Consider the following 20,791-nt stretch of genomic DNA (forward strand, 5'->3'; position numbering starts at 1 on the left):
TTTAATTATTTGAGAGAGTGAGAGTGAGCAAGAGAGCACAAGCAGGGTGAGAGGCAGAGGGAGAGGGAGAAGCAGACTCCCCACGGAGCAGGGAGCCCGATGCGGGGCTCGATCCCAGGACCCCAGGATCATGACCTGAGCTGAAGGCAGATGCTTAACGACTGAGCCACCCAGGCGCCCTATTTTTCCTTCTTAACAGCCCCTGACCTCTTTTCCGCTGGGTCCAGATGGTGGTCTGCAGTCCATTACCACACCTTCCCCAGCCAAGTGCATGCACAACCCAAGCTTGGCCAACTAGATGCTCCCTCCGTGGATGTGAATTTTTTTTTTTTAAGATTTTATTTATTTGCGAGAGAGAGAATAAGACAGAGAGCATGAGAGGGAGGAGGGTCAGAGAGAGAAGCAGACTCCTTGCTGAGCAGGGAGCCCAATGTGGGGCTCGATCCCAGGACCCCGGGATCATGTCCTGAGCCGAAGGCAGACGCTTAACCGACTGAGCAACCCAGGCGCCCCGAGAATATAATTTTTTGAAGCATCTTAGATCTTGTTATTTATTAGACTATATTAAATCTTGTTATCTGTTAAGCCTGTCAGGCCTACATTAAGAACAGTCAAGTCAGAAATAACAATCGTCATGAAGTCACTTTACTACCACTAGAGGGGGATAGAGCAACACAGCTGCTGCCTAGTCAATGGCAGCTGCAAACACACTTTTTCCCTGGCCATGAACATGGGACAGTGAAGCTTCTATAAAAGAGAGCAGAATGTCAATGTGATGGTCGACTCCCTCCTAACCCATCTCCATTCCTAAGTGGAAGACTGAGCTTTAACACATCATGATTTATAATTTCCGCAAACATACACAGTGATGGCCTGATGGCTCTACTCCACATTAGAGGCCAAATCACATGTGGAGAGTTCTTTAATCCTTTCTGTTAATGCCTTCTTATTTGCTTCTTTTAATTTGCTTCTTTTCAAGTAACTTCCGAATATGGTTGTTGACAAGTATCATTTATTATTAAAAAAATGATTTTTTAATTTTCTTATAGGAAAGAAAGAGGCAAGAAGAGGCTGTTATTCTTTAATCATGATGAGAAACTACAGAAAAAGAGAATAGGAAACAGGATTTAGAAGACAAATGCATAAAAAGTACTTATAAATGTATGTTTGTGGGCACACAAACATTTTTTTTGTGGGCACACAAAAAATAAAGAAATAATTTGTAACATCGGTAACATAAAAGGGGGATATGAGCTTTATAGGAGTACAGCTTTTGTATATAACTGAAATTAACTTGGTATCAATTCAAATTACATAGCTATATCTTTGGGAAGTTATATGTAATTTCCATGGTAACCACGGAGAAAATAGCTACAGAATACACCCAAAAGGGACTGGAGGGAATCAAAATGTGTCACTTTTACAAAAAGATTAAGCAGAAAAGAAGACCGTAATGGAGGACATGAGGGTCAAAGAGCTGTAAGACATAGGGGAAATAACAAAATGGCAAGTGTAACCCCTTCCTTATTGGTAATTATTTTATTTATTTTTTAAAAGATTTTATTTATTTGACAGAGAGAGACACAGTGAGAGAGGGAACACAATCAGGGGGAGTGGGAGAAGGAGAAGCAGGCTTCCCGCTGAGCAGGGAGCCCGATGTGGGGCTCGATCCCAGGACCCTGGGATCATGACCTGAGCCGAAGGCAGACGCTTAACGACTGAGCCACCCAGGCGCCCCAATTGGTAATTATTTTAAAGGTAAGTCGATTAAACTCTCCAAACAAAATGCACAGAGAAACAAAATGGATAAAAAACATGATTTAACTATACATACTGTCTATAAGAGACTCACTTTATTTTTTTAAGGATTTTATTTATGTATTTTAGAGAGAGAGAAAGCACGCTTGTAGGTGTGAGCAGGCGGAGGGGCAGAGGGAGAGAGAGAACCCAGACGTGGGGCTCAATCTCAAGACCCTGAGATCATGACCTGAGCCGAAATCAAGAGTTAGATGCTCAACTGACTGAGCCACCCAGGAGCTCCAAGAGAGTCACTTTAGATCAGGAGAGAAACAGGCTGAAAGGAAAAGGATGGAAAAAAGATACTCCAAGTAAACAGTAACCAAGAGAGAGCAGAATGACTATAGTATCAGACAAAAGAGACTTGAAATCAAAGACTGTGAGAAGAGACACAGGAGGACAGGGGAGCTTGGGTGGCTCAGTCATTAGGCATCTGCATTCAGCCCAGGTCATGATCCCAGGGTCCTGGGATCGAGCCCCGCATCGGGCTCCCTGCTCCGCGGGAAGCCTGCTTCTCCCTCTCCCACTCCCCCTGCTTGTGTTCCTGCTCTTGCTGTCTTTTTCTCTCTGTCAAATAAATAAATAAAATCTTAAAAAAAAAAAAAAGAGAGAGAGACACACAGGAGGACATTAAATATTGACAAACGTCCGTTCACTTAGAAGCAGTAATCATTATACTCAGCAAACATCAAAGGACCCAAAATGTATGAAGGAAGTATTCACAGAATTGAAGGGAGAAACAGACAGCTGTACAGGAATAGCTGGAGCCTTTAACTAATTTCAGTAATGGTTAGAACAACCACACAGATCAATACGGATTTGAACATTACAAACCAATTAGATCTAACAGAAATATAAAGAACGCTCCATGCAACAACAGATTACATAGTTTTCTCAAATGCACACAGAAAATTCTCAAAGATAGGTCATATATTAGGCCACAAAATAAGTCTTAATAGATTTAAAGACTGAAATTGTACAGAATATTTTTTTCTGATCAGGAAATCTGGAAAATTCACAAACGTGTGGAAATCAAACAACATATTCTCTCTTTTTTTTAAGAATTTATTTATTTATTTGACAGAGAGAGACACAGCAAGAGAGAGAACACAAGCAGGGGGAGTGGGAGAGGGAGAAGCAGGCTTCCTGCGGAGCGGGGAGCCCAGTGCGGGGCTCGATCCCAGGACCCTGGGATCATGACCCGAGCCGAAGGCAGACGCTTAACGTCTGAGCCACCCAGGCGCCCCTCAAACAACATATTCTTAAACAACCAATAGGTCAAACAAGAAATCACAAGGGAAATTGGAAAGTATCTGGAAATTAATGAGAATGAAAACACAAACAACCAAAACTTATCTGATACAGTAAAAGCAACAGTAAGAAGGAAATTTATAGGTAAAACACACATATGTTCAAGCAGAAGATCTCAAATCAGTAACTGCACAATCCACGTCAATGGTATAGCCACTGTGCAAGAGTTTGGTGGTTCTTTAAAAAACTGAACATACAAGGATCTGGCAATTTCACTCCTAAGTATGTCCACAAGGGACTGAAATCAGGGACTTGAACAAATACACCTCTGCCAGTTTGCTGCAGCATGAGTCACAAGACCCAAAACGTAGAAAGAGCCCATGCGTTCCTCAACAGGTGGGAGAGTAAACAAACTGTGGCGCATGCACTCAATGGAATGTTATATGGTCGTGCAAACCAATGACGTTCTGACACACGCTACAACATACGTGAACACTGAAGACACTATTAACGAATCTAGACCAAAAAAAGCACAAATATTGTATGGTTTCACTTACATGGTACAGCTACGAAAGCCAAACTGATAGAAACTGGAAGCACATCAGCCATCCGAGGCTGGGGTGTGGGGAGTTACTGCTTAATGGTTAGACTTTCTGTTTGGGGGAATGAAAAATGTTGGAGGGCACCTGGGTGGCTCAGTCGGTCAAGCGTCTGCCTTCAGTTCAGGTCATGATCCCAGGGTCCTGGGATCGAGCCCCGCATCGGGCTCCCTGCTTCTCCCTCTCCCTCTGCCTCTCCCCGCTCGTGCTCTCTCTCTCACTTTCTCTCACAAATCAAATCTTTAAAGAAACAAAGAAAGAAAAGAAAAATGTTGGAAAAACGGTGGTAAAGACTGCACAACATTGTGAATGCAATTAATGACACTGAATTGTACGCTTAAAAATGGTGAAAATGGCGGGCGCCTGGGTGGCTCAGTCATTGAGCGTCTGCCTTCGGCTCAGGTCATGATCCCAGGGTCCTGGGATCGGGCCCCGCATCGGGCTCCCTGCTCCGCGGGAAGCCTGCTTCTCCCTCTCCCACTCCCCCTGCTTGTGTTCCCTCTCCCGCTGTGTCTCTGTCAAATAAATAAATAAAATCTTTAAAAAAAAAAAAAATGGTGAAAATGGCAAATTCTGGTATTTTACCACAATAAGAAATTTCAATAATAAAATATAACATAAATACATAAATTCATATAAAATTTATGTTATGTAAGTATTTATACTTATGTGGTAAAAATTAATGTAACATACCAAAAACTATTAACTTCTACACTTAAAATAGGTTAATTGTATGGTACGTGAATTACATCTCAATAAAACTGTTTAGAAAAAGATATCCAAAATATATAAAGAACTCATAGAACAGTAAAAAAACAAACGATCCGATTAAAAAAATGGGCAGAGGATCTGACCTGAATAGACATTTTCCCAAAGACATACAGAAGGCTAACAGACACATGAAAAGATGCTCATCACTCATCATCAGGGAAAAGCAGATCAAAACCACAATGAGCTATCACCTCACACCTGTTAGAATGGCTGTTACCAAAAAGATGAGAAATACAAGAAATAACATGCTGGGAAGGAGTGGGGAAACGGGAGTCCATGTGCACTGTTGGTGGGAATGCAAACTGCTGCAGCCACTGTGGAAAAGAAAACAGCATGGAGATTCCTCAAAAAATTAAAAATATAACTAACCATATGATCCTGCAATTCCACTTCTGGGGTATTTATCCAAAGAAAATGGAAATATTACCTGGAAAAGATATCTGCACCCCCATGTTCCCTGCAGCACTATTTATAATATATGAAAGCAACCTACATGTCCGTGGATGGATGAATGGATAAAGAAAACATATATATAAATGTAAATGTAGGGCGCCTGGGTGGCTCAGTCGGTTAAGCGACTGCCTTCAGCTCAGGTCATGATCCCAGGGTCCTGGGATCGGGCCCCGCATCGGGCTCCCTGCTCGGCGGGAAGCCTGCTTCTCCCTCTCCCACTCCCCCTGCTTGTGGTCCCTCTCTCGCTGTGTCTCTCTCTGTCAAATAAATAAATAAAATCTTAAAAAAAAAAAAAAAAGTAAATGTAAATATATATCTATTTACAATGAAATATTTTTCAGCCATAAAAATGAATGAAATCTGGGCGCCTGGGTGGAGTTGGTTAAGCGACTGCCTTCGGCTCAGGTCATGATCCTGGGGTCCCGGGATCGAGTCCCGCATCGGGCTCCCTGCTCAGCAGGGAGTCTGCTTCTCCCTCTGACCCTCCCCCCTCTCATGTGCTCTCTCTCTCTCATTCTCTCTCTCAAATAAATAAATAAAATCTTAAAAAAAAAAAAATGAATGAGATCTTGCAATTTGCAACAACATGGATGGATTTTGAGGGCATCATGTAAGTGAAGGAAGTCAAACAGAGAAAAAAAATACTGTATGATTTCACTTATATGTGGAATCTAAAAAAAACCCCAAAAAACCCCAAACCCAAAAAACAAAACACCAAGCTCATAGACACAGAAAACATACTGGTGTTGCCAGAAGCAGGGGTCTTTGGGGGCCCAGGATGGGTGAAATGGGTCAAGGGAGTCAAAAGGCCCAAGCTTCCAGTTATATAAACAAACAAGCCATAGGGATGTAATGTCATGTAGAGCACGGCAGCTACAGTTAATATAAATGCAAGATTGTATATCTGAAAGTTGCTAAGAAAATAAATCTTGAGGCACCAGGATGGCTCAGTCAGTTGGGCATCACACTCTTGATTTTGGCTCAGGTCGTGATCTCAGGGTCGTGAAATTGAGACGGCTCTGCACTCAGCGGGGATCTCCTTGAGAGTCTCTCCCTCCGCCCCTCCCCCACTCACCCATGCTCTCGCCCTCTCTAAAATAAATAAATAAATCTTAAAAAGAATAGAATAGAAAAGGAAAGGAAAGGAAAAAAGAAAAGGAATCTTAAAAGTTCTCATGGCGGGGAACTTGGCTGGCTCAGTGAGTAGAACATGTATCTCTTGATTTTGTGATTATGAGTTTGAGCCCCATGCTGGGTGTAGAGATTACTTAAAAATAAATCTTAAAAAAAAAAATTCTCATGGCAAGAAAAAATTTTGTAACTACGTATGCTGACAGAGGTTAAGTAGACTTATTATGGTGATCATTTCACAAATATATACAAATATTAAATCATTATGTTGCATACCTGAAATTTACATCATGTTGGATATCAATTATAGCTCAATAAAGATAAAATGATTTATTCATTTATTTGAGAGAGAAAGAGGGAGAGGAAGCACCAGCAGGGGGAGGGGCAGAGTTCGGAGAAGCAGGCTCCCCGCTGAGCAGGGAGCTGGATGTGAGGTTCGATCCCGGGACCCCGGGATCGTGACCTGAGCCGAAGGCAGTTGCTTAACCAACTGAGCCACCCACGTGCCCCAAAGATAAAATGATATAAAAGAAAACCTTTACTAGGGTTACTTTCATTTTCTAAGTGACAGAAATAAAAATCAGATAAGCTGAATTTTCAACCTAGTTTACCTAAAAATGATCTGTGTGACCTGAGTCATTTAACCTTTTATTAGCTTCAGTACTCCCATCAATATACAAAGTATATAGTTCAACAGCTTCATTTTATTCATAAAGTTTCATTTTTATGATTTCAGAGAAACTAATACTCAAAATACTCTCACCAAAATACTCAAGTCTGAAGTTCAATCTCCAATTCACTTGATATATATCTGATTTAACATATTCTTTTAAATTCCTTTTAGATTAAATTTAAATTCCAAAAGTAATACAGCCTTTCTATAACTTCAAGAAATACAGACAAACATGAAATAAGACGTGCAAGCCCCACTTCCCTGTTTTAAATCCCATAGCCTAGAGTGGTCGAGTAGGTGCAGGAACACCCACCCTTCCTCCCACGCCCACACTGCCATCCCCAGACGCTGGGAAAATGCGGGAGGAATTAAGGTGTCTCATCCGTTGATTTAGAGATGGGGAGGTTATTCTGGATTACCTGGATGAGCCCCATATAATCACAAGGGAGCTTATAAATGAAAGACGAACATAAAACAGGCAAAGTCAGTGACAAGAGAATAAGGCTGAAGTGATAAAATGGGAGGACTCAATCTGTCATTGCTGGTTTTGAAGACAGAAGGGGCCCCAATCCAAGAAATGTGGGTAGCCTCTTGAAGCTGGAAAGGCAAGGAAAAGGATTCTATTCTAGAGCCACCAGAGGGAATGCAGCCTTGCCAACACCTTGATTTAGCCTAGAGAGACTCAGTTTGAACTTCTGACCCCAGGAACTGTAAGATGATAAATCTGTGTTCCTTCAAGTAACTTAAGTAACTTGCTAGAGCAGGCACAGAAAACTAAGCAGGTTAACCTCTGTTAGTAATCTGTTGACTGTATTACTAGACATTCTTTGGTACCTAAATAAAAGTATATTAATAATGCAGATTTTCTTAAACCAAGGAGTACTGTCTATAACACTTGTTTCTGGTATTTTCACTAATGACATCATTATCCAACCAGGAATACAAAATAAAACACTGGGATCATCACTGACTCTCGCGCTGTCCTTGAATTCATACCATCTACCCAATCTCTAATCCCTTTCAATTTGAACATCAACATTTTCTTTTTTTTTTTTAAAGATTTTATTTATTTATTTGACAGAGAGAGACACAGCGAGAGAGGGAACACAAGCAGGGGGAGTGGGAGAGGGAGAAGCAGGCCCCCCCGCTGAGCAGGGAGCCTGATGTGGGGCTCGATCCCAGGACCCTGGGATCATGACCTGAGCCTAAGGCAGACGCTTAACGACTGAGCCACCCAGGCGCCCCATAACATTAACAGTTTCAAGAGCCCACCCTTTCCAACACCCTGACACTGCAATTACTCTATTTCATGGTGTAATATTAGTTTCAGGTGTACAATACAGTGATTCAACACTTCCATTATCACCTAGTGCTCATCATGACAGGTGCACTTCTTCTCCCATCAACTATTTCCCCTGCTGCCCCACCCACCACCTCCCCTCTGGTGACCATCAGTGTATTCTCTGGGGTGAAGAGTCTGTTTCTTGGTTTGTCTCATTCTTTTTCCTTTGTTTTGTTTCATTTCTTAAATTCCATGTGTGAGTGAAATCATATCCCCTCATAACTTTTTAAAACCTACGATGATTTACATACAAAAGAGTAACTCTGCAATTTCTTTGTACCATTCTGTGGCCCCAAAACAAACTGACAGAGCACGGAGGACTTTTGGGGCAGGGAAATCATTCTGTGTGATATTACGGTGGTGGATACACGTCATACATTTATGAAAACCCATACAACATATAACACCAAGAGTAAACTCTAATGTCAACTATGGACTTTGGGGGGATAATGATGTGTCAACAGTGTAGGTTCCTGATCATAATATATCTAACACTGTGGTACAGGATGTTGAAAGTAGGAGAGGCTGTGTGGGCCAGGGGTTGTATGCAAACTCTTGTCACTTTATATTAATTTTATTAACCTAAAACTGCTCTAAATAATTATTTATTAATTAAAAAACAAAACAAAGAAAAAAACCCAAATTGCTACAAACAATAACCAACCAGCCCACAAAAATATACTGGCTTCACAGTTTGTAAGAATGTATACATGTATCAGTCTGATCAGTTTCTTCAAAATATTCCAAAATAAACCCATTGTCTTCCTCATTTCTAAGAGGTGAGTAGCTTGTTCTTACATAAACAAGGGGAAGGGAGAGGGAAAGGGAGAGAATCTCAAGCAGATTCCCCACTGACCGCAGAGCCTGATACGGGGCTTGATCTCACAGCCCTGAGATCATGACCTGAGCCAAAATCAAGAGTCGGACGCTAACCGACTGAACTCAGGCCTCCCCTGATGAGAGACATTTTAAAACACTGATGTGGTTGAAGATACTGATCTTTTGACTCACAGTCTGACTTTATTATTAATCTCCTTTTTTAAGGGATTTAATTCACAAAAAGTACATTAGTACAAATAGAAATAAAACTTGAACTTAAAATTTTTTAGCGGAAAACTGACAAAAAACATTGCTTAAAATTATAATTAAAATAGCTCTTTCCAAAATACATTTCCATTTTCTCATTTATAGTTACAGAATGCTAATTTTTTTTTAGGCATCATCATCTGAAATATTAACCATTATTTCCCAGCCTGATGTGGCTGAAGTGTGGTTCCATGATTATGTTCTAGCCAGGGACTATATTTGTAAGCTTCCTTTCTTAGTCAGTTTGGGCTGCTGTAATACATTAATGGGTGGCTTAAAAAACAAATTTTTATTTCTCACTCTTATGGAGGCTGGGAAGTCCAAGATCAGGGTTGAATTCCAGTGAGAACACTCTTCCTGGCTTGCAATGCCACCTTCTTGCTACTCCTCACACAGTGGAGAGAGATCATCTCTCTGTGTTTCTTCTAAGGACACTAATCCTATTCACCAGGGCTACCCCCTCATGACCTAATTACTTCCCAAAAGTCCTACCTCCAAATACCATCACATCAGGGACTAGGGATTCGAATTATGAATTTTGGGGTCGGGGATGGGAAGACACATTCACTTCATACTGTTTCCTTGCAAAGAAGCTGCATGCTTTTTATACTCCCTTTCTTTTCTGCTTTCTAAAATGATGACCTTATGGCTGAACTCTAGCAGCTATGTTGGAATCGCAGGTAACCACAGAAATGGAAGCTTAATGCTGAGATGGAAGAACAGAAAGAAAGGATTCTAGATCCCTGAAGATACCGTGAAGTTCCCACATTAACCCTGAAGTGTGTACTTCATAACGTTTTTTACATTAAAGGAAAATGAATGTCTATCTTCTTTAAGTCTTGGATATTTGAGAGAATTTCATATTATTGGGAGCTGAAACTAATAAGCTTAACGAATAAAACATTTTCATGATCCAAGAAGCAGGAATAGAGTACAAAGAGCTTATGTGGCATCTACTTCAGTGGCAAATAAATAGAAAATCTTTTTTTTTTTTTAAGATTTTATTTATTTGTCAGAGAGAGAGAGAGAGAGAGAGAGAGAACACACAAGCAGGGGGAGTAGCAGGCAGAGGGAGAAGCAGGCTCCCCGCTGAACAGGGAGCCCAATGCAGGGCTGTAACCCAGGACCCTGAGATCATGACTTGAGCTGAAGGTGGACGCTTAACCGACTGAGCCACCCATGTGTCCCAATAGAAAATCTTTTCAATGCAAAATAAGGTGCTGTGGTTTACATAGAGATCACTTTAACCACATCAAGTAAGATATAGCTCTAAAATCTAATCTTTCCTCTTTCAATTTCACTCTTGCCAAAATTCAGACCCTCACGACCTTTTGAGGGACACCGCGTTTCTGCCATTAGTCACCCCCCATTCATTTTCCGCTCTGCTGCTAGAGTTCATCTTATAACACATACTTGCACTTTTCCTTTCCTAAAAATATCCTATTTAATTTCCTACAGGTTAACGAGGTAAATATCTTAGAGTCCGTTAGGTCCATGGTTTTGTGATCCCTATCATGCAATCCTTATTTTCCACAACACCACTACATTTCAGAAGCACTGAAAAATCTTTGCATCCTGTATGTGCCTAGGACAGGCTATCCTCTTTAACTGGAATGCCCTTTTCTACCTTACAAACTAGTATTGAACTTCTAGAACCTAAATCAACTGTATTCTATGTGATACCTCTTACTCAGTGACAGGTGGTATCTCTTCAGGCTCTACATATATATATATATGTATTTTAAAAGATTTTTTATTTATCTATTTGAGAAAGAGAGAGAGAGAGAAAGCGAGCGCACACAAGCAGGGGGAGAGGCAGAGGGAGAGGGAGAAGAAGGCTCCCTGCTGAGCAGGGAGCCCGATGCGGGGCTCGATCCCAGGACCCTGGGAACATGACCCGAGCCGAAGGCAGACGTTTAACGACTGAGCCACCCAGGCGCCCCCAAGCCCTACATATTCTTAAGAGCACTTCTTCAGCTGTACCTTCCCAAGGGAAGAGGACGTTCTTACAAGAAGTATATTTTACTCATCTGACAAAGTGTCTGGAAACAAGAAAGCATTCAATGAATGAAGAATGAATGCAGAAAATCATCAAGGTCATTAGAGATACACACATAGTGCCATTTTTCTTATGTTTAAGAAAAAAGGCACCATGAGAATCCAAACTATAGATATATAATTTAGGCAGAGAGAAGATAAAGATGAGGGAAGATACTGAAATTAGTGTTATACTATGCTAACTAACTAGAATTTAAATAAAATACCGAAACAAACAAAAACCAACCACCCCAGAAAAAGATCTGAGAAAATAATCAGCCCCAAACAACACAGTGCAGTATCATGAGAAAAGTGAACACCAAGGTGTTTGTGCTGAGATTCATATTTGTGTACATTACACTTGTATCCTGTTTTCTGATACTCAAAAGTGTTTTTTCAAACATGGAAGGATAATAGGTCTGTAAAGCATGTCAGCTGATAGGTAATACTACTTACTCTGTAGTTTTGTAAACGTCAGAATACAGCCCTGCTTTCTGATACTTCTTCTTTGGGGGACGTGGGGCCTTCTTTTCCCTTGGGATGAGAGAAAGCACAGGCTGCAAGGTATTTTCAGGTTCGGGAGGCTTGGCTGGGGTTTCAGGAGGACTGGGAATCTCAACTGCTGCTTCAGTAAAGCTAGAAAGACAAGTTTAAAGGAAATGTTTATTATTGGCTATTTAAAGAACAAGACAGCAAGTAAAACACAAGGTACGGGACTTCCTCATCTGACTGTGATGGAGTAACAGATACCAGACTTGTCCTCCTGACAGAAACTATTAGAAATATAGCAAACTACTATAAACCTGGAGAAAGTTTATGAAACACTTAGCAGACACTGGACAATAGGACAGCACTGTGATCCCTGAGAAAACTGAAAAGAAAAAAAGAAAGAAAGAAAAAAAATAAGAAGGCGCCTGGGTGGCTCAATCAGTTTCGAGTCCAACTCTTGATCTTGGCTCAAGTCTTGATCTCAGGGTTGTGCGTTCAGGCCCTGTGTTGGGCTCCACGCTGGGTGTGGAGCCTACTTAAGAGAAAATAAAAAGAAAAATAAAGAAATAAAATTAAAAAAAATAAGAATAGTCCTATAGCAGTTTCCCTTTGTAGGGAGGATGATGGTGGAAGGAGGAGAGCCACAGCAGAGAACAGCCAACGTGATCAACTGAGCAGAAAACAGAGAGGTTGAGGGCACTGGGACTGTTGGGGCAGAGTACTGGAGTGGTGAAAGCCACAGAGGAAAGTAGTTCTAGAAATCTGTATGGGCCTCCCATAGTGCACCACTAAATGCGAGGTTGTGCACATGCAGGGTGAAATTCTAGAAGGCTGGACAAAGAACCACCAACCTACTGTATGTTGTAACCTGAACAACTCCCAGAGCTCACACACGATGGCAGGTGATTCCACGAGGCAGAGTGGAAGGACATTGCCTAATAGTAGGGCATTCCACAGATATCCCAGAGGGGAATATCACTCATTTCCATATAGCTCAACTATGCCTAGAATAAAAACCAGCACTAATAAAGCTTAAAAACAGTCTTGAAAAGAATCTAAGCCAAACCACAAGTAACTTAACTGCCTACCAAAAAACCCTGAACATTCGGAAAAGAACAAAAACCACACACAATTGTGTGACATTTACAATGTAAAGAAATTCACAGTGAAAAAAACCCAAAGATTAATGGCCAAATATTTTCCAAATTTGATAAAAAGTATAAACTCAAAGTTCCAAGAAGCTAAACAAACCATAAACAATATAAATTCAAATAAAACAAGGCATATCATAGTAAATTGCTAAAAACTACTCAAGAAAATTTAAGAAGCGAGAGGACAAAATACACAATCTATACAGGAGTACAAGAAGAAGAATGAGTGCAGATTTCCTGTCTGAAACAATGCAAGCCAGAAGGCAAGGATATAACATCTGTAAGTACTAAGGGAGGAGGAAGGGGAGATGGAGGGGAAGGAGGAAAAGGCCTGTTAAAATAGAATTCTAAGTCAGTCAAAAACATCTTTAAAAATTAAGTTGATTCCTGGGGCGCCTGGATGGCTCAGTCTGTTAGGCATCTGCCTTCGGCTCAGGTTGTGATCCTGGAGCCCCACGTCGGGCTCCCTGCTCAGGGTGGAGTCTGCTTCTCCCACTTCCTCTGCTCTCCCCCAGCTTGCGCTCGCGTGCTCTCTCTCTCTCTCAAATAAATAAAATCTTAAAAAAAAAACTAAGCCAATTCCAGTTCCAGGCAAAGATGGAATAGATACTGAGACTTATCGTTCCACTAAGTAAAACTAAAGACCCTAGAAATTATATATGACACAAACATAAGCAAACAGACTGGCTAGGGACCTTGCGACCGAAGCAATGACATGGCAGGGAATTTCCTAGATAGTCTTTCACTACTGAGTATGAGGCAAAAACAATAAACTGTTTCCCTAATATTATGGACAAGGAAATTGTCTGCTCTCATCATATATTCAGCATCAAAGAAAAAGTTCTAGCCAGTGCAAAAAGGTGAGAAAAAGAAAAAATCCGGAAGAGTCAGTTCTCTAATTTAATTCTTTTTCAAGACTGTTTGGCTGTTTGGGATTCCTTTAGATTCCTGATGAATTTTAGGATGGGTTTTTCTATTTTCATAAAAAACATCACTGGGATTTTGCACTGAATCTGTAGATCGCTTTGAGTAGTTCTGGTATTTTAACAACATTAGGTCTTCCAGTCCATGAACACAGGCTGTCTTTCCATTTATTCACGTCTTCTTTCATTTCACTAAACAATGTTTTGTAGTTTTTTTTTTTTTTTTAAGATTTTATTTATTTGAAAGAGAGAGAGAGAGATAGAGAGAACGAGTGGGAGGAGGGGCAAGGGAGAAGCAGACTCCCCGCAGAGCAGGGAGTCTGACGCAGGACTCGATCCCAGGACCCTGAAATCATGACCTAAGCCAAAGGCAGACACTTAACCAACTGAGCCACCCAGGCACCCGGTTTTGTAGTTTTCAACATAGAAGTTTTGACTTCCTAAATTTATTCTTAACTATTCTATTCTTTTTGATGCTACTATAAGAAGAGCTGTTTTCTTAATTTCCTTTTGGGACGTTTTGGGAAAATTGTTGGTTTACAGAAATGCAACTGATTTTGTATGTGGATTCTGTGTTCTCAACTTTGCTGAACTCGTTCAGTAGCTTTAATAGTTTTTGTGTGAGATCTTCAAGGTTTTTGGCATATAAGATCATGGCATCTGTGAACAGAGCTAATTTTATTTTTTCCTTTACAATGTGGATGCTTTTTACTTCTTTTTCTTGCCTGACGGCTCTGGTTGGGAATTTTAATACTCCACTATATTGAAGTGGCACAGGAGGGCACCTTCCCTCGTTCCTGGCATCAGGGGAAAGCTCTCAACCTCTCACCACTGAGGTTGTCTGCTGTGGTTTTTTTGTGCATGGCCTTTATTATGTTGAGGTAGTTTCTTTCTGATCATAGACTGCTCAGAGTTTTTATCACAAACGTGTTAGAGTCTGTGAAATTATGTTTCTTCATTTATTGGCATTTGTGTGATTTTTCTTCTTTAGCCTTTTGATGTGATGAATAACCTTAATTGACTTTTAATTGTTGAACAAGTCTTACATAACTGGGATACATCATACTTGGTTATAGGATCTTTCTATCTACCCATCCATCCGTCTATCCAACTAATTTATTATTTATCTTTTTACCTGTTCTTAGGTGTTTAATCATTTATTATTTATTTTTTACTGTTCTCCTTTCCAGGCAAATTCATTTCTACTTCTGTGCCCTATTTCTTTCTTCTGCAATCAAAAATGTTTTCTGCTTTCCTGCTTATCACCTACATATATAAATTCTCCCAGTGCTACGTTTCCCCATGTGCTGTCCATAGACCACACACACCAGAATTACCATGACAGCTTACAAGAAATGCAAATGCCTATTCACAGAATTTTAGAAATTCTTATTAATGAAGTCTGGGATAGACAACTTCCTAACCTTGCTGGTATCTATATCCAACACCAGGCACTCACTCTCTCTGTTTTAAAGATTTATTTGAGAGAGGAAGAGTGTGTGTGTGAGCGAGGGCAGGGGCAGAGGGGGAGAAAGAGAGAGACAGAGACAGAGAAGCAGACTCCCTGCCGAGTGTGGAGCCTGACATGGGGCTTGATCTCACGGTCCCGAGATCATCACTTGAGCCAAAATCAAGAGCTGGACGCTTATGCAACTATGCCACTCTGTACACTCCCTTTACAAGAGCATCCATCTCATTCCACTTAGGCTCTGACACCCTACACTGCATTGATGCTCTCCCCACTTTGTACCATGGCCCAACTCCTCACTCCATTAGGTCTCTAACATCAAACTCAGGGTCACCATGGTTTCCATACCCCATTTGGATACCTATGCCTAATGGCTTTAAAACGGAGTATTTCAAGGGGCGCCTGGGTGGCTCAGTAGGCTGAGTACCTGACTCTTGGTTTCGGCTCAGGTCATGATCTCAGGGTCATGAGACTGAGCCCCGAGGTGAGCTCTGCACTCTGCAGTGAGTCTACTTGAGATTCTCAATCTCCCCTCTCTCGCTCCTCCCTCCCCCAGTGCACGCACACTCTTTCTCTAAAGTAAAAAAAAAAAAAAAAAAAATGGTTTTATGGGGGAGCCTGGGTAGCTCAGTCAGTTAAGTGGAGGACTCTTGATTTTGGTACAGGTCATGATCTTAGGGTCATGAGCTCAAGCCCCTTGTGGGGCTCTACACTGGCCACAGAACTGGCTTAAGAGTCTCTCTCTCCCTCTGCACCTCCACCACCCACCCCCTCCACTTGTGTGTGTGCTCTCTAAAAAAATAAAATAAAAAAGATAAAATACGGTTTTATGATATATTTATCTACATCAATACAATACTTTGTTCAGTTTCCATGGTTTTTGTTTTTCTTTTGCTTTATAAAAATAGTTACCAGCTAGTAAATCATTTTTAGGGACTTGCTTTTTTTTACTTAATATCATGTTTCTAAGACTCATCCATTATTATTACATATCAGCTGTAATTCATTATTTTTATTACCATATCATATTCCATTGTGTGAAAAACTAGAATATATTTATTCCTTTTCACGGTAATCTTGGATATTTCCATTTTCTATATGTTATAACCAATCTTGCTACTACCTTTCTGAAAAGTGTTTTCTGGTGATTGCTGGGCAAGAGTTTTTCTAAAGGGGAACTGCTAGATTATATAGGATTTATTTGTAACACATTTTTTTGTTGTTATATATTCTGGATACCAAAACTATACACATTGTATGTGTTATAAATTTCCCACTTTGTAGCAAGTCTTCATATATTTGTCATGATGATGTTTGAGAAATAGAAATAGAAATCCTTAGTTTCTTATGCCCAATCATGGCATAGGTTTTATTGGAAGAGTCTAGAGAATTTCTGTAGTATTGTCTTCATTCGTTGAGGAACTTTTTTTTTTTTTTTAAATTTTATTTATTTGACAGAGAGACACAGCGAGAAAGGGAACACAAGCAGGGGGAGTGGGAGAGGAGAAGCAGGCTTCCCGCGGAGCAGGGAGCCCGACGCGGGGCTCGATCCCAGGACCCTGGGATCATAACCTGAGCCGAAGGCAGCCGCTTAACCAACTGAGCCACCCAGGCGCCCCTTCTGTCCCTACTGCAGTGTTACCTCTGTCATATAGCAAGCTTGCATACATACGTGCTTCTGTTTCTCTTACCTACTCAGTTCTATACTGGCTTAATATACCATAGCCTGAAATTAAGTCTTGGGACAAAACTTTTACTTTATTCATTAATTCCATTCCTTGGAATATACCATAAAGAAATGAGTGCCCATATCCATCAGTGGACATTAAAGGAATATTAAGAGCAACATTTTTGGATAATAGCCTCAAAGTGGAAATAACCCAATAGTAAAATGGAAAAACTGTATTGTATACAAACAACGGATTAGTACACAATAAAAAGAAGGTAACTACAGCAATGTGTAACAACATAGATGGTTTAACATGTATATATATGGTGAGCAGAAAAGGTGAGACACAAAAGCATACTTCATGTATAATTCCATCCAAATGAAGTTCAGTAAGGATAAACTAAAGAATATTGTCAGGGTTACATACTTAAATGGTATTTAAAAAGTTATAGATGTGGTTACCTTGGAAGTCAGGAGACTGATTATGGCTAATGGTAGGGAAGCAGTTTGTGATTGGGAAGGCACATGGGATGCTAGCTAGCAATGTTCCAAATATTCACCCCTTCTATGTCTATACTGGTCGTTAACTTTGGGAAAAAAATTTTAAACTGATTTCTTATGTCTATGTACTTTCTGTATGTGTATTCCCCTCCTTACTTCCCTCACCATCTCTAAAGAGGTTTTTTATTGTTTTTTTTTTACGTTTATTTATTTATGTAAGTATCTCTACACCCACCTGGGGTTCAAACTTAAAACCCTGAGATCAAGAGTCCCAAGCTCCACCGACTGAGCCAGCCAGGCGCCCCTAAAGAGTTTTTTTTTTTTTTTTAAAGATTTTTATTTATTTATTCATAAGAGACAGAGAGAGAGAGAGAGGCAGAGGGAGAAGCAGGCCCCCCGCTGAGCAGGGAGCCCGATGTGGGACTCGATCCCAGGACCCCGGGATAATGACCTGAGCCGAAGGCAGACGCTTAACCATCTGAGCCACCCAGGCGCCCTCCCCTAAAGAGTTTTAATGAGACTAGAACGATCCTTTTATTTCAAATGTGGTTGAATTTTCTTGTAAACCGTCCGGTCCTGCTGCTTTCTTTTGCCATAAGATTTTAAATTAAAGATTCCATTTATAGAAAAGAAGCACTCAGGCTATTTCTTCTTGGGTAGGTTTTTCCTAGGAATATGTACATCTCAACTGAGATTTGTTGGGTGTAACGTGCTGATAGTCATTTTTTAATCTCTCATATATAGCTTATCTCCTTTTTAACTCATAATGTTCTTCATTGATCAACTTTACGAGTAGTGTGTATATTTTATTAGTCTTCAAGGAACTAACTTTGGTCTTCGGTGATTCTTTCTATTGTACCTTAGCTTTGTTAATTTAATGTATATGTTTCCATCTTCTTCATTTACCATTTTGGGGCTTGTTCTCTTGTTTTTCTCATTTCTTAATTGGACTCTTGGTTCATGAATTTTCAGCATTAAAAAAATAATATAAGCCTTAAAGGCTATGAATCTCTCTCTAGGCACCTCTTTAGATACATCCTGCAAGTTTTAGTATGCAGCAGAGTGTTTATTCAGTTCTAAGTATTTTTAAGATTTTATGATTTTATTTTTTACCTAGTTTTTAAAATTTATCTTTTTTCCTTTTAGAACCAGGATTTGAACCCAGTTTCTTCTGAGTCTAGAACCCAGCTCATAACCATTACATTATTCTTTTGCAATCTGGTTTGTTATTAAATCAACAAATAGTATCCAAACTCTTTAACATGGCAAACAAAGCCCTCTGCTTGATCTGGTCCCCACAATCTTTTCTTTAGACTCATTCTCCAGGCTCTAGACCGTACTCTAATTAGCTCTGCTTTGGCCACAAAAGCCTTCTTTCACTTCCTTAAGCCTGCCATGCCTTTTCATACTCAGCCTATAATGTTTGTTCTAGCCTTGCTCCTTTAAATAACAGATGAAGTCTACTCTTCAGATTTTAATTTGGTAATTACTTCCACAGGAAACCTAGGTCAATTACCTCAACAACATATTCTTGTAACACTAAATAACTGTTCATACTGGAATTTAAACTGTGTGATTCATGGGGATAGTGAATATATCTATATTTGCATACCACTGTTACCTATCCTAGCATATAGCATAAATAATTTTGCAATAAATACTTATTGAATAAGGAAATGAATAACCCCTGCTATGTAACAAGTATTATAGTAGGTTCTAGTTAGAAAAAGGTAGAAAACTGTTGCTGTCTCTGGGAACTTCCTATATCATGTCCTTTCTTGATACATCTCCTCTACTCCTGAGGGTAGAAACTGTATCTTTCTCCTCATAATTTCTTCAAATTCTAAAATGTAATTTTGTGGAAAATTAAAGTGTTTAATGTTGGTGACTATGATACTAGAATTTCCTGGAACAGAAAGGCTTTTCTGGAATAAAGCCTTTTCTCTGAAGCACATTTTTTTTTTTTAAAGCTTTTATTTATTTGACAGAGAGACATAGCGAGACAGGGAACACAAGCAGGGGGAGTGGGAGAGGGAGAAGCAGCTTCCCGAGGAGCAGGGAGCCCGATGTGGGGCTCGATCCCAGCACCCTGGGATCATGACCTGAGCTGAAGGCAGACAATTAACTACTGAGCCACCCAGGCGCCCCTCTGAAGCACATTTTTAAGGTGACCCTTCCCCTAAAGTGAATGGTCAAAATGTCATGAACTGTCACGTTCTTACTACCATGAAGGCAGAAATCATTCTTTTTTCAGTGTTTTGGTTTTTTTTTTTTTAAGATTTTTTATTTATTTGAGAGAGAGAATAAGTGAGGAGGAGGGGTAGAGGAAGAGGGAGAAGCAGACTCCCCACTGAGCAGAGAGCCGGATACAGAGCTCAATCCCAGGACCCCAGGATTATGATCTGAGCAGAAGGCAAGACACTTAACAGACTGAGCCACCCAGGTGCCCCTCTTTTCAGTATTTTAAAGCCTCAGTGACTAAAATGGAAAAACAGTGATACTAAATAGGCTGATGGGAAGAAAAAATAAAAATAGACCCTAAAACCCCAAAACATATAAAAATTTAGTATATAATAAAGGTATCATTTCCAATAAGTAGGGAAAAATTAATCAACAAATAGTGCTAGTGCTAAGACTACCATTTAAATTTTTTTTTTAAGTTTAAATTACATCTCTTTTTAAAACAAAATCTCTATTTTCCTGCCTTTCCAAAAAAAAAATACTACAATTCAGTGGGAATATAAAGAGTAAAAACTACATACAACATAAAAACAGCCATGTTTATAAAACTGTAACCTTGACAATGAGTGATCATAAATATAGCACTCATAACTTGTACTAAAGCAAATTTCAACTGATTTAAACACCTATATGCTAAAGCTAATATGGAGGGCGCCTGGGTGGCTTAGTTAACCATCTGCCTTCAGCTCAGGTCATGATCCCAGGGTCCTGGGATCGAGTCCCATATCGGGCTCCCTGCTCGGCGGGGAGTCTGCTTCTCCCTCTTCCTCTGCCCCTCCTCCTTGCTCATTCTCTCTCTTAAATAAATAAATAAAAATCTTTAAAAAAAAAATAAAGGTAATATGGAATCCATTAAAGGAGAAAAGTGAAATAAATTATTTTATATTCTTAGCATGGAGTAAGGTAATTCTACGTGTCCCAATGACAAGATCTCTGAGACACATGAAGAGAAAGAGTTAAAAACTACAGTGTGTTACCACTTACATAAGACACCAGCTTTGCAGAGGCACCCACCTGTCAGGTGTAAGAAAAGATGTCAAAGTATACATAGTATACTGATTTTTTCTTTTTAAAGATTTTATTTTTAAGTAATCTCTACACTCAGAGTGGGGCTTGAATTCACGACCCCGAGGTCAAGAGTCACATGCTCCCCGGACTGGGCCAGCTGGGTGCCCCTCCGTGGTATACTGTTCACAGTCACGCCCTTGA

General features: G+C 40.1%; 1 protein-coding gene across 2 annotated transcripts in view; it reads right to left on the bottom strand.

The window, feature by feature from the left end:
• Nucleotides 1–20,791, bottom strand: part of ASH1L (ASH1 like histone lysine methyltransferase) — a 166,395-nt gene that overhangs the window by 80,339 nt on the left and 65,265 nt on the right. For both annotated transcript variants that reach the window (XM_021682126.2, XM_044915859.1), the window contains exon 5: nt 11,597–11,776. In XM_021682126.2, the coding sequence (XP_021537801.1) occupies nt 11,597–11,776 (180 nt within the window). The remainder of the gene's footprint in view (nt 1–11,596; nt 11,777–20,791) is intronic.

The sequence above is a fragment of the Neomonachus schauinslandi genome, chromosome 6, assembly GCF_002201575.2.
Source record: "Neomonachus schauinslandi chromosome 6, ASM220157v2, whole genome shotgun sequence".
NCBI lineage: Eukaryota > Metazoa > Chordata > Mammalia > Carnivora > Phocidae > Neomonachus > Neomonachus schauinslandi.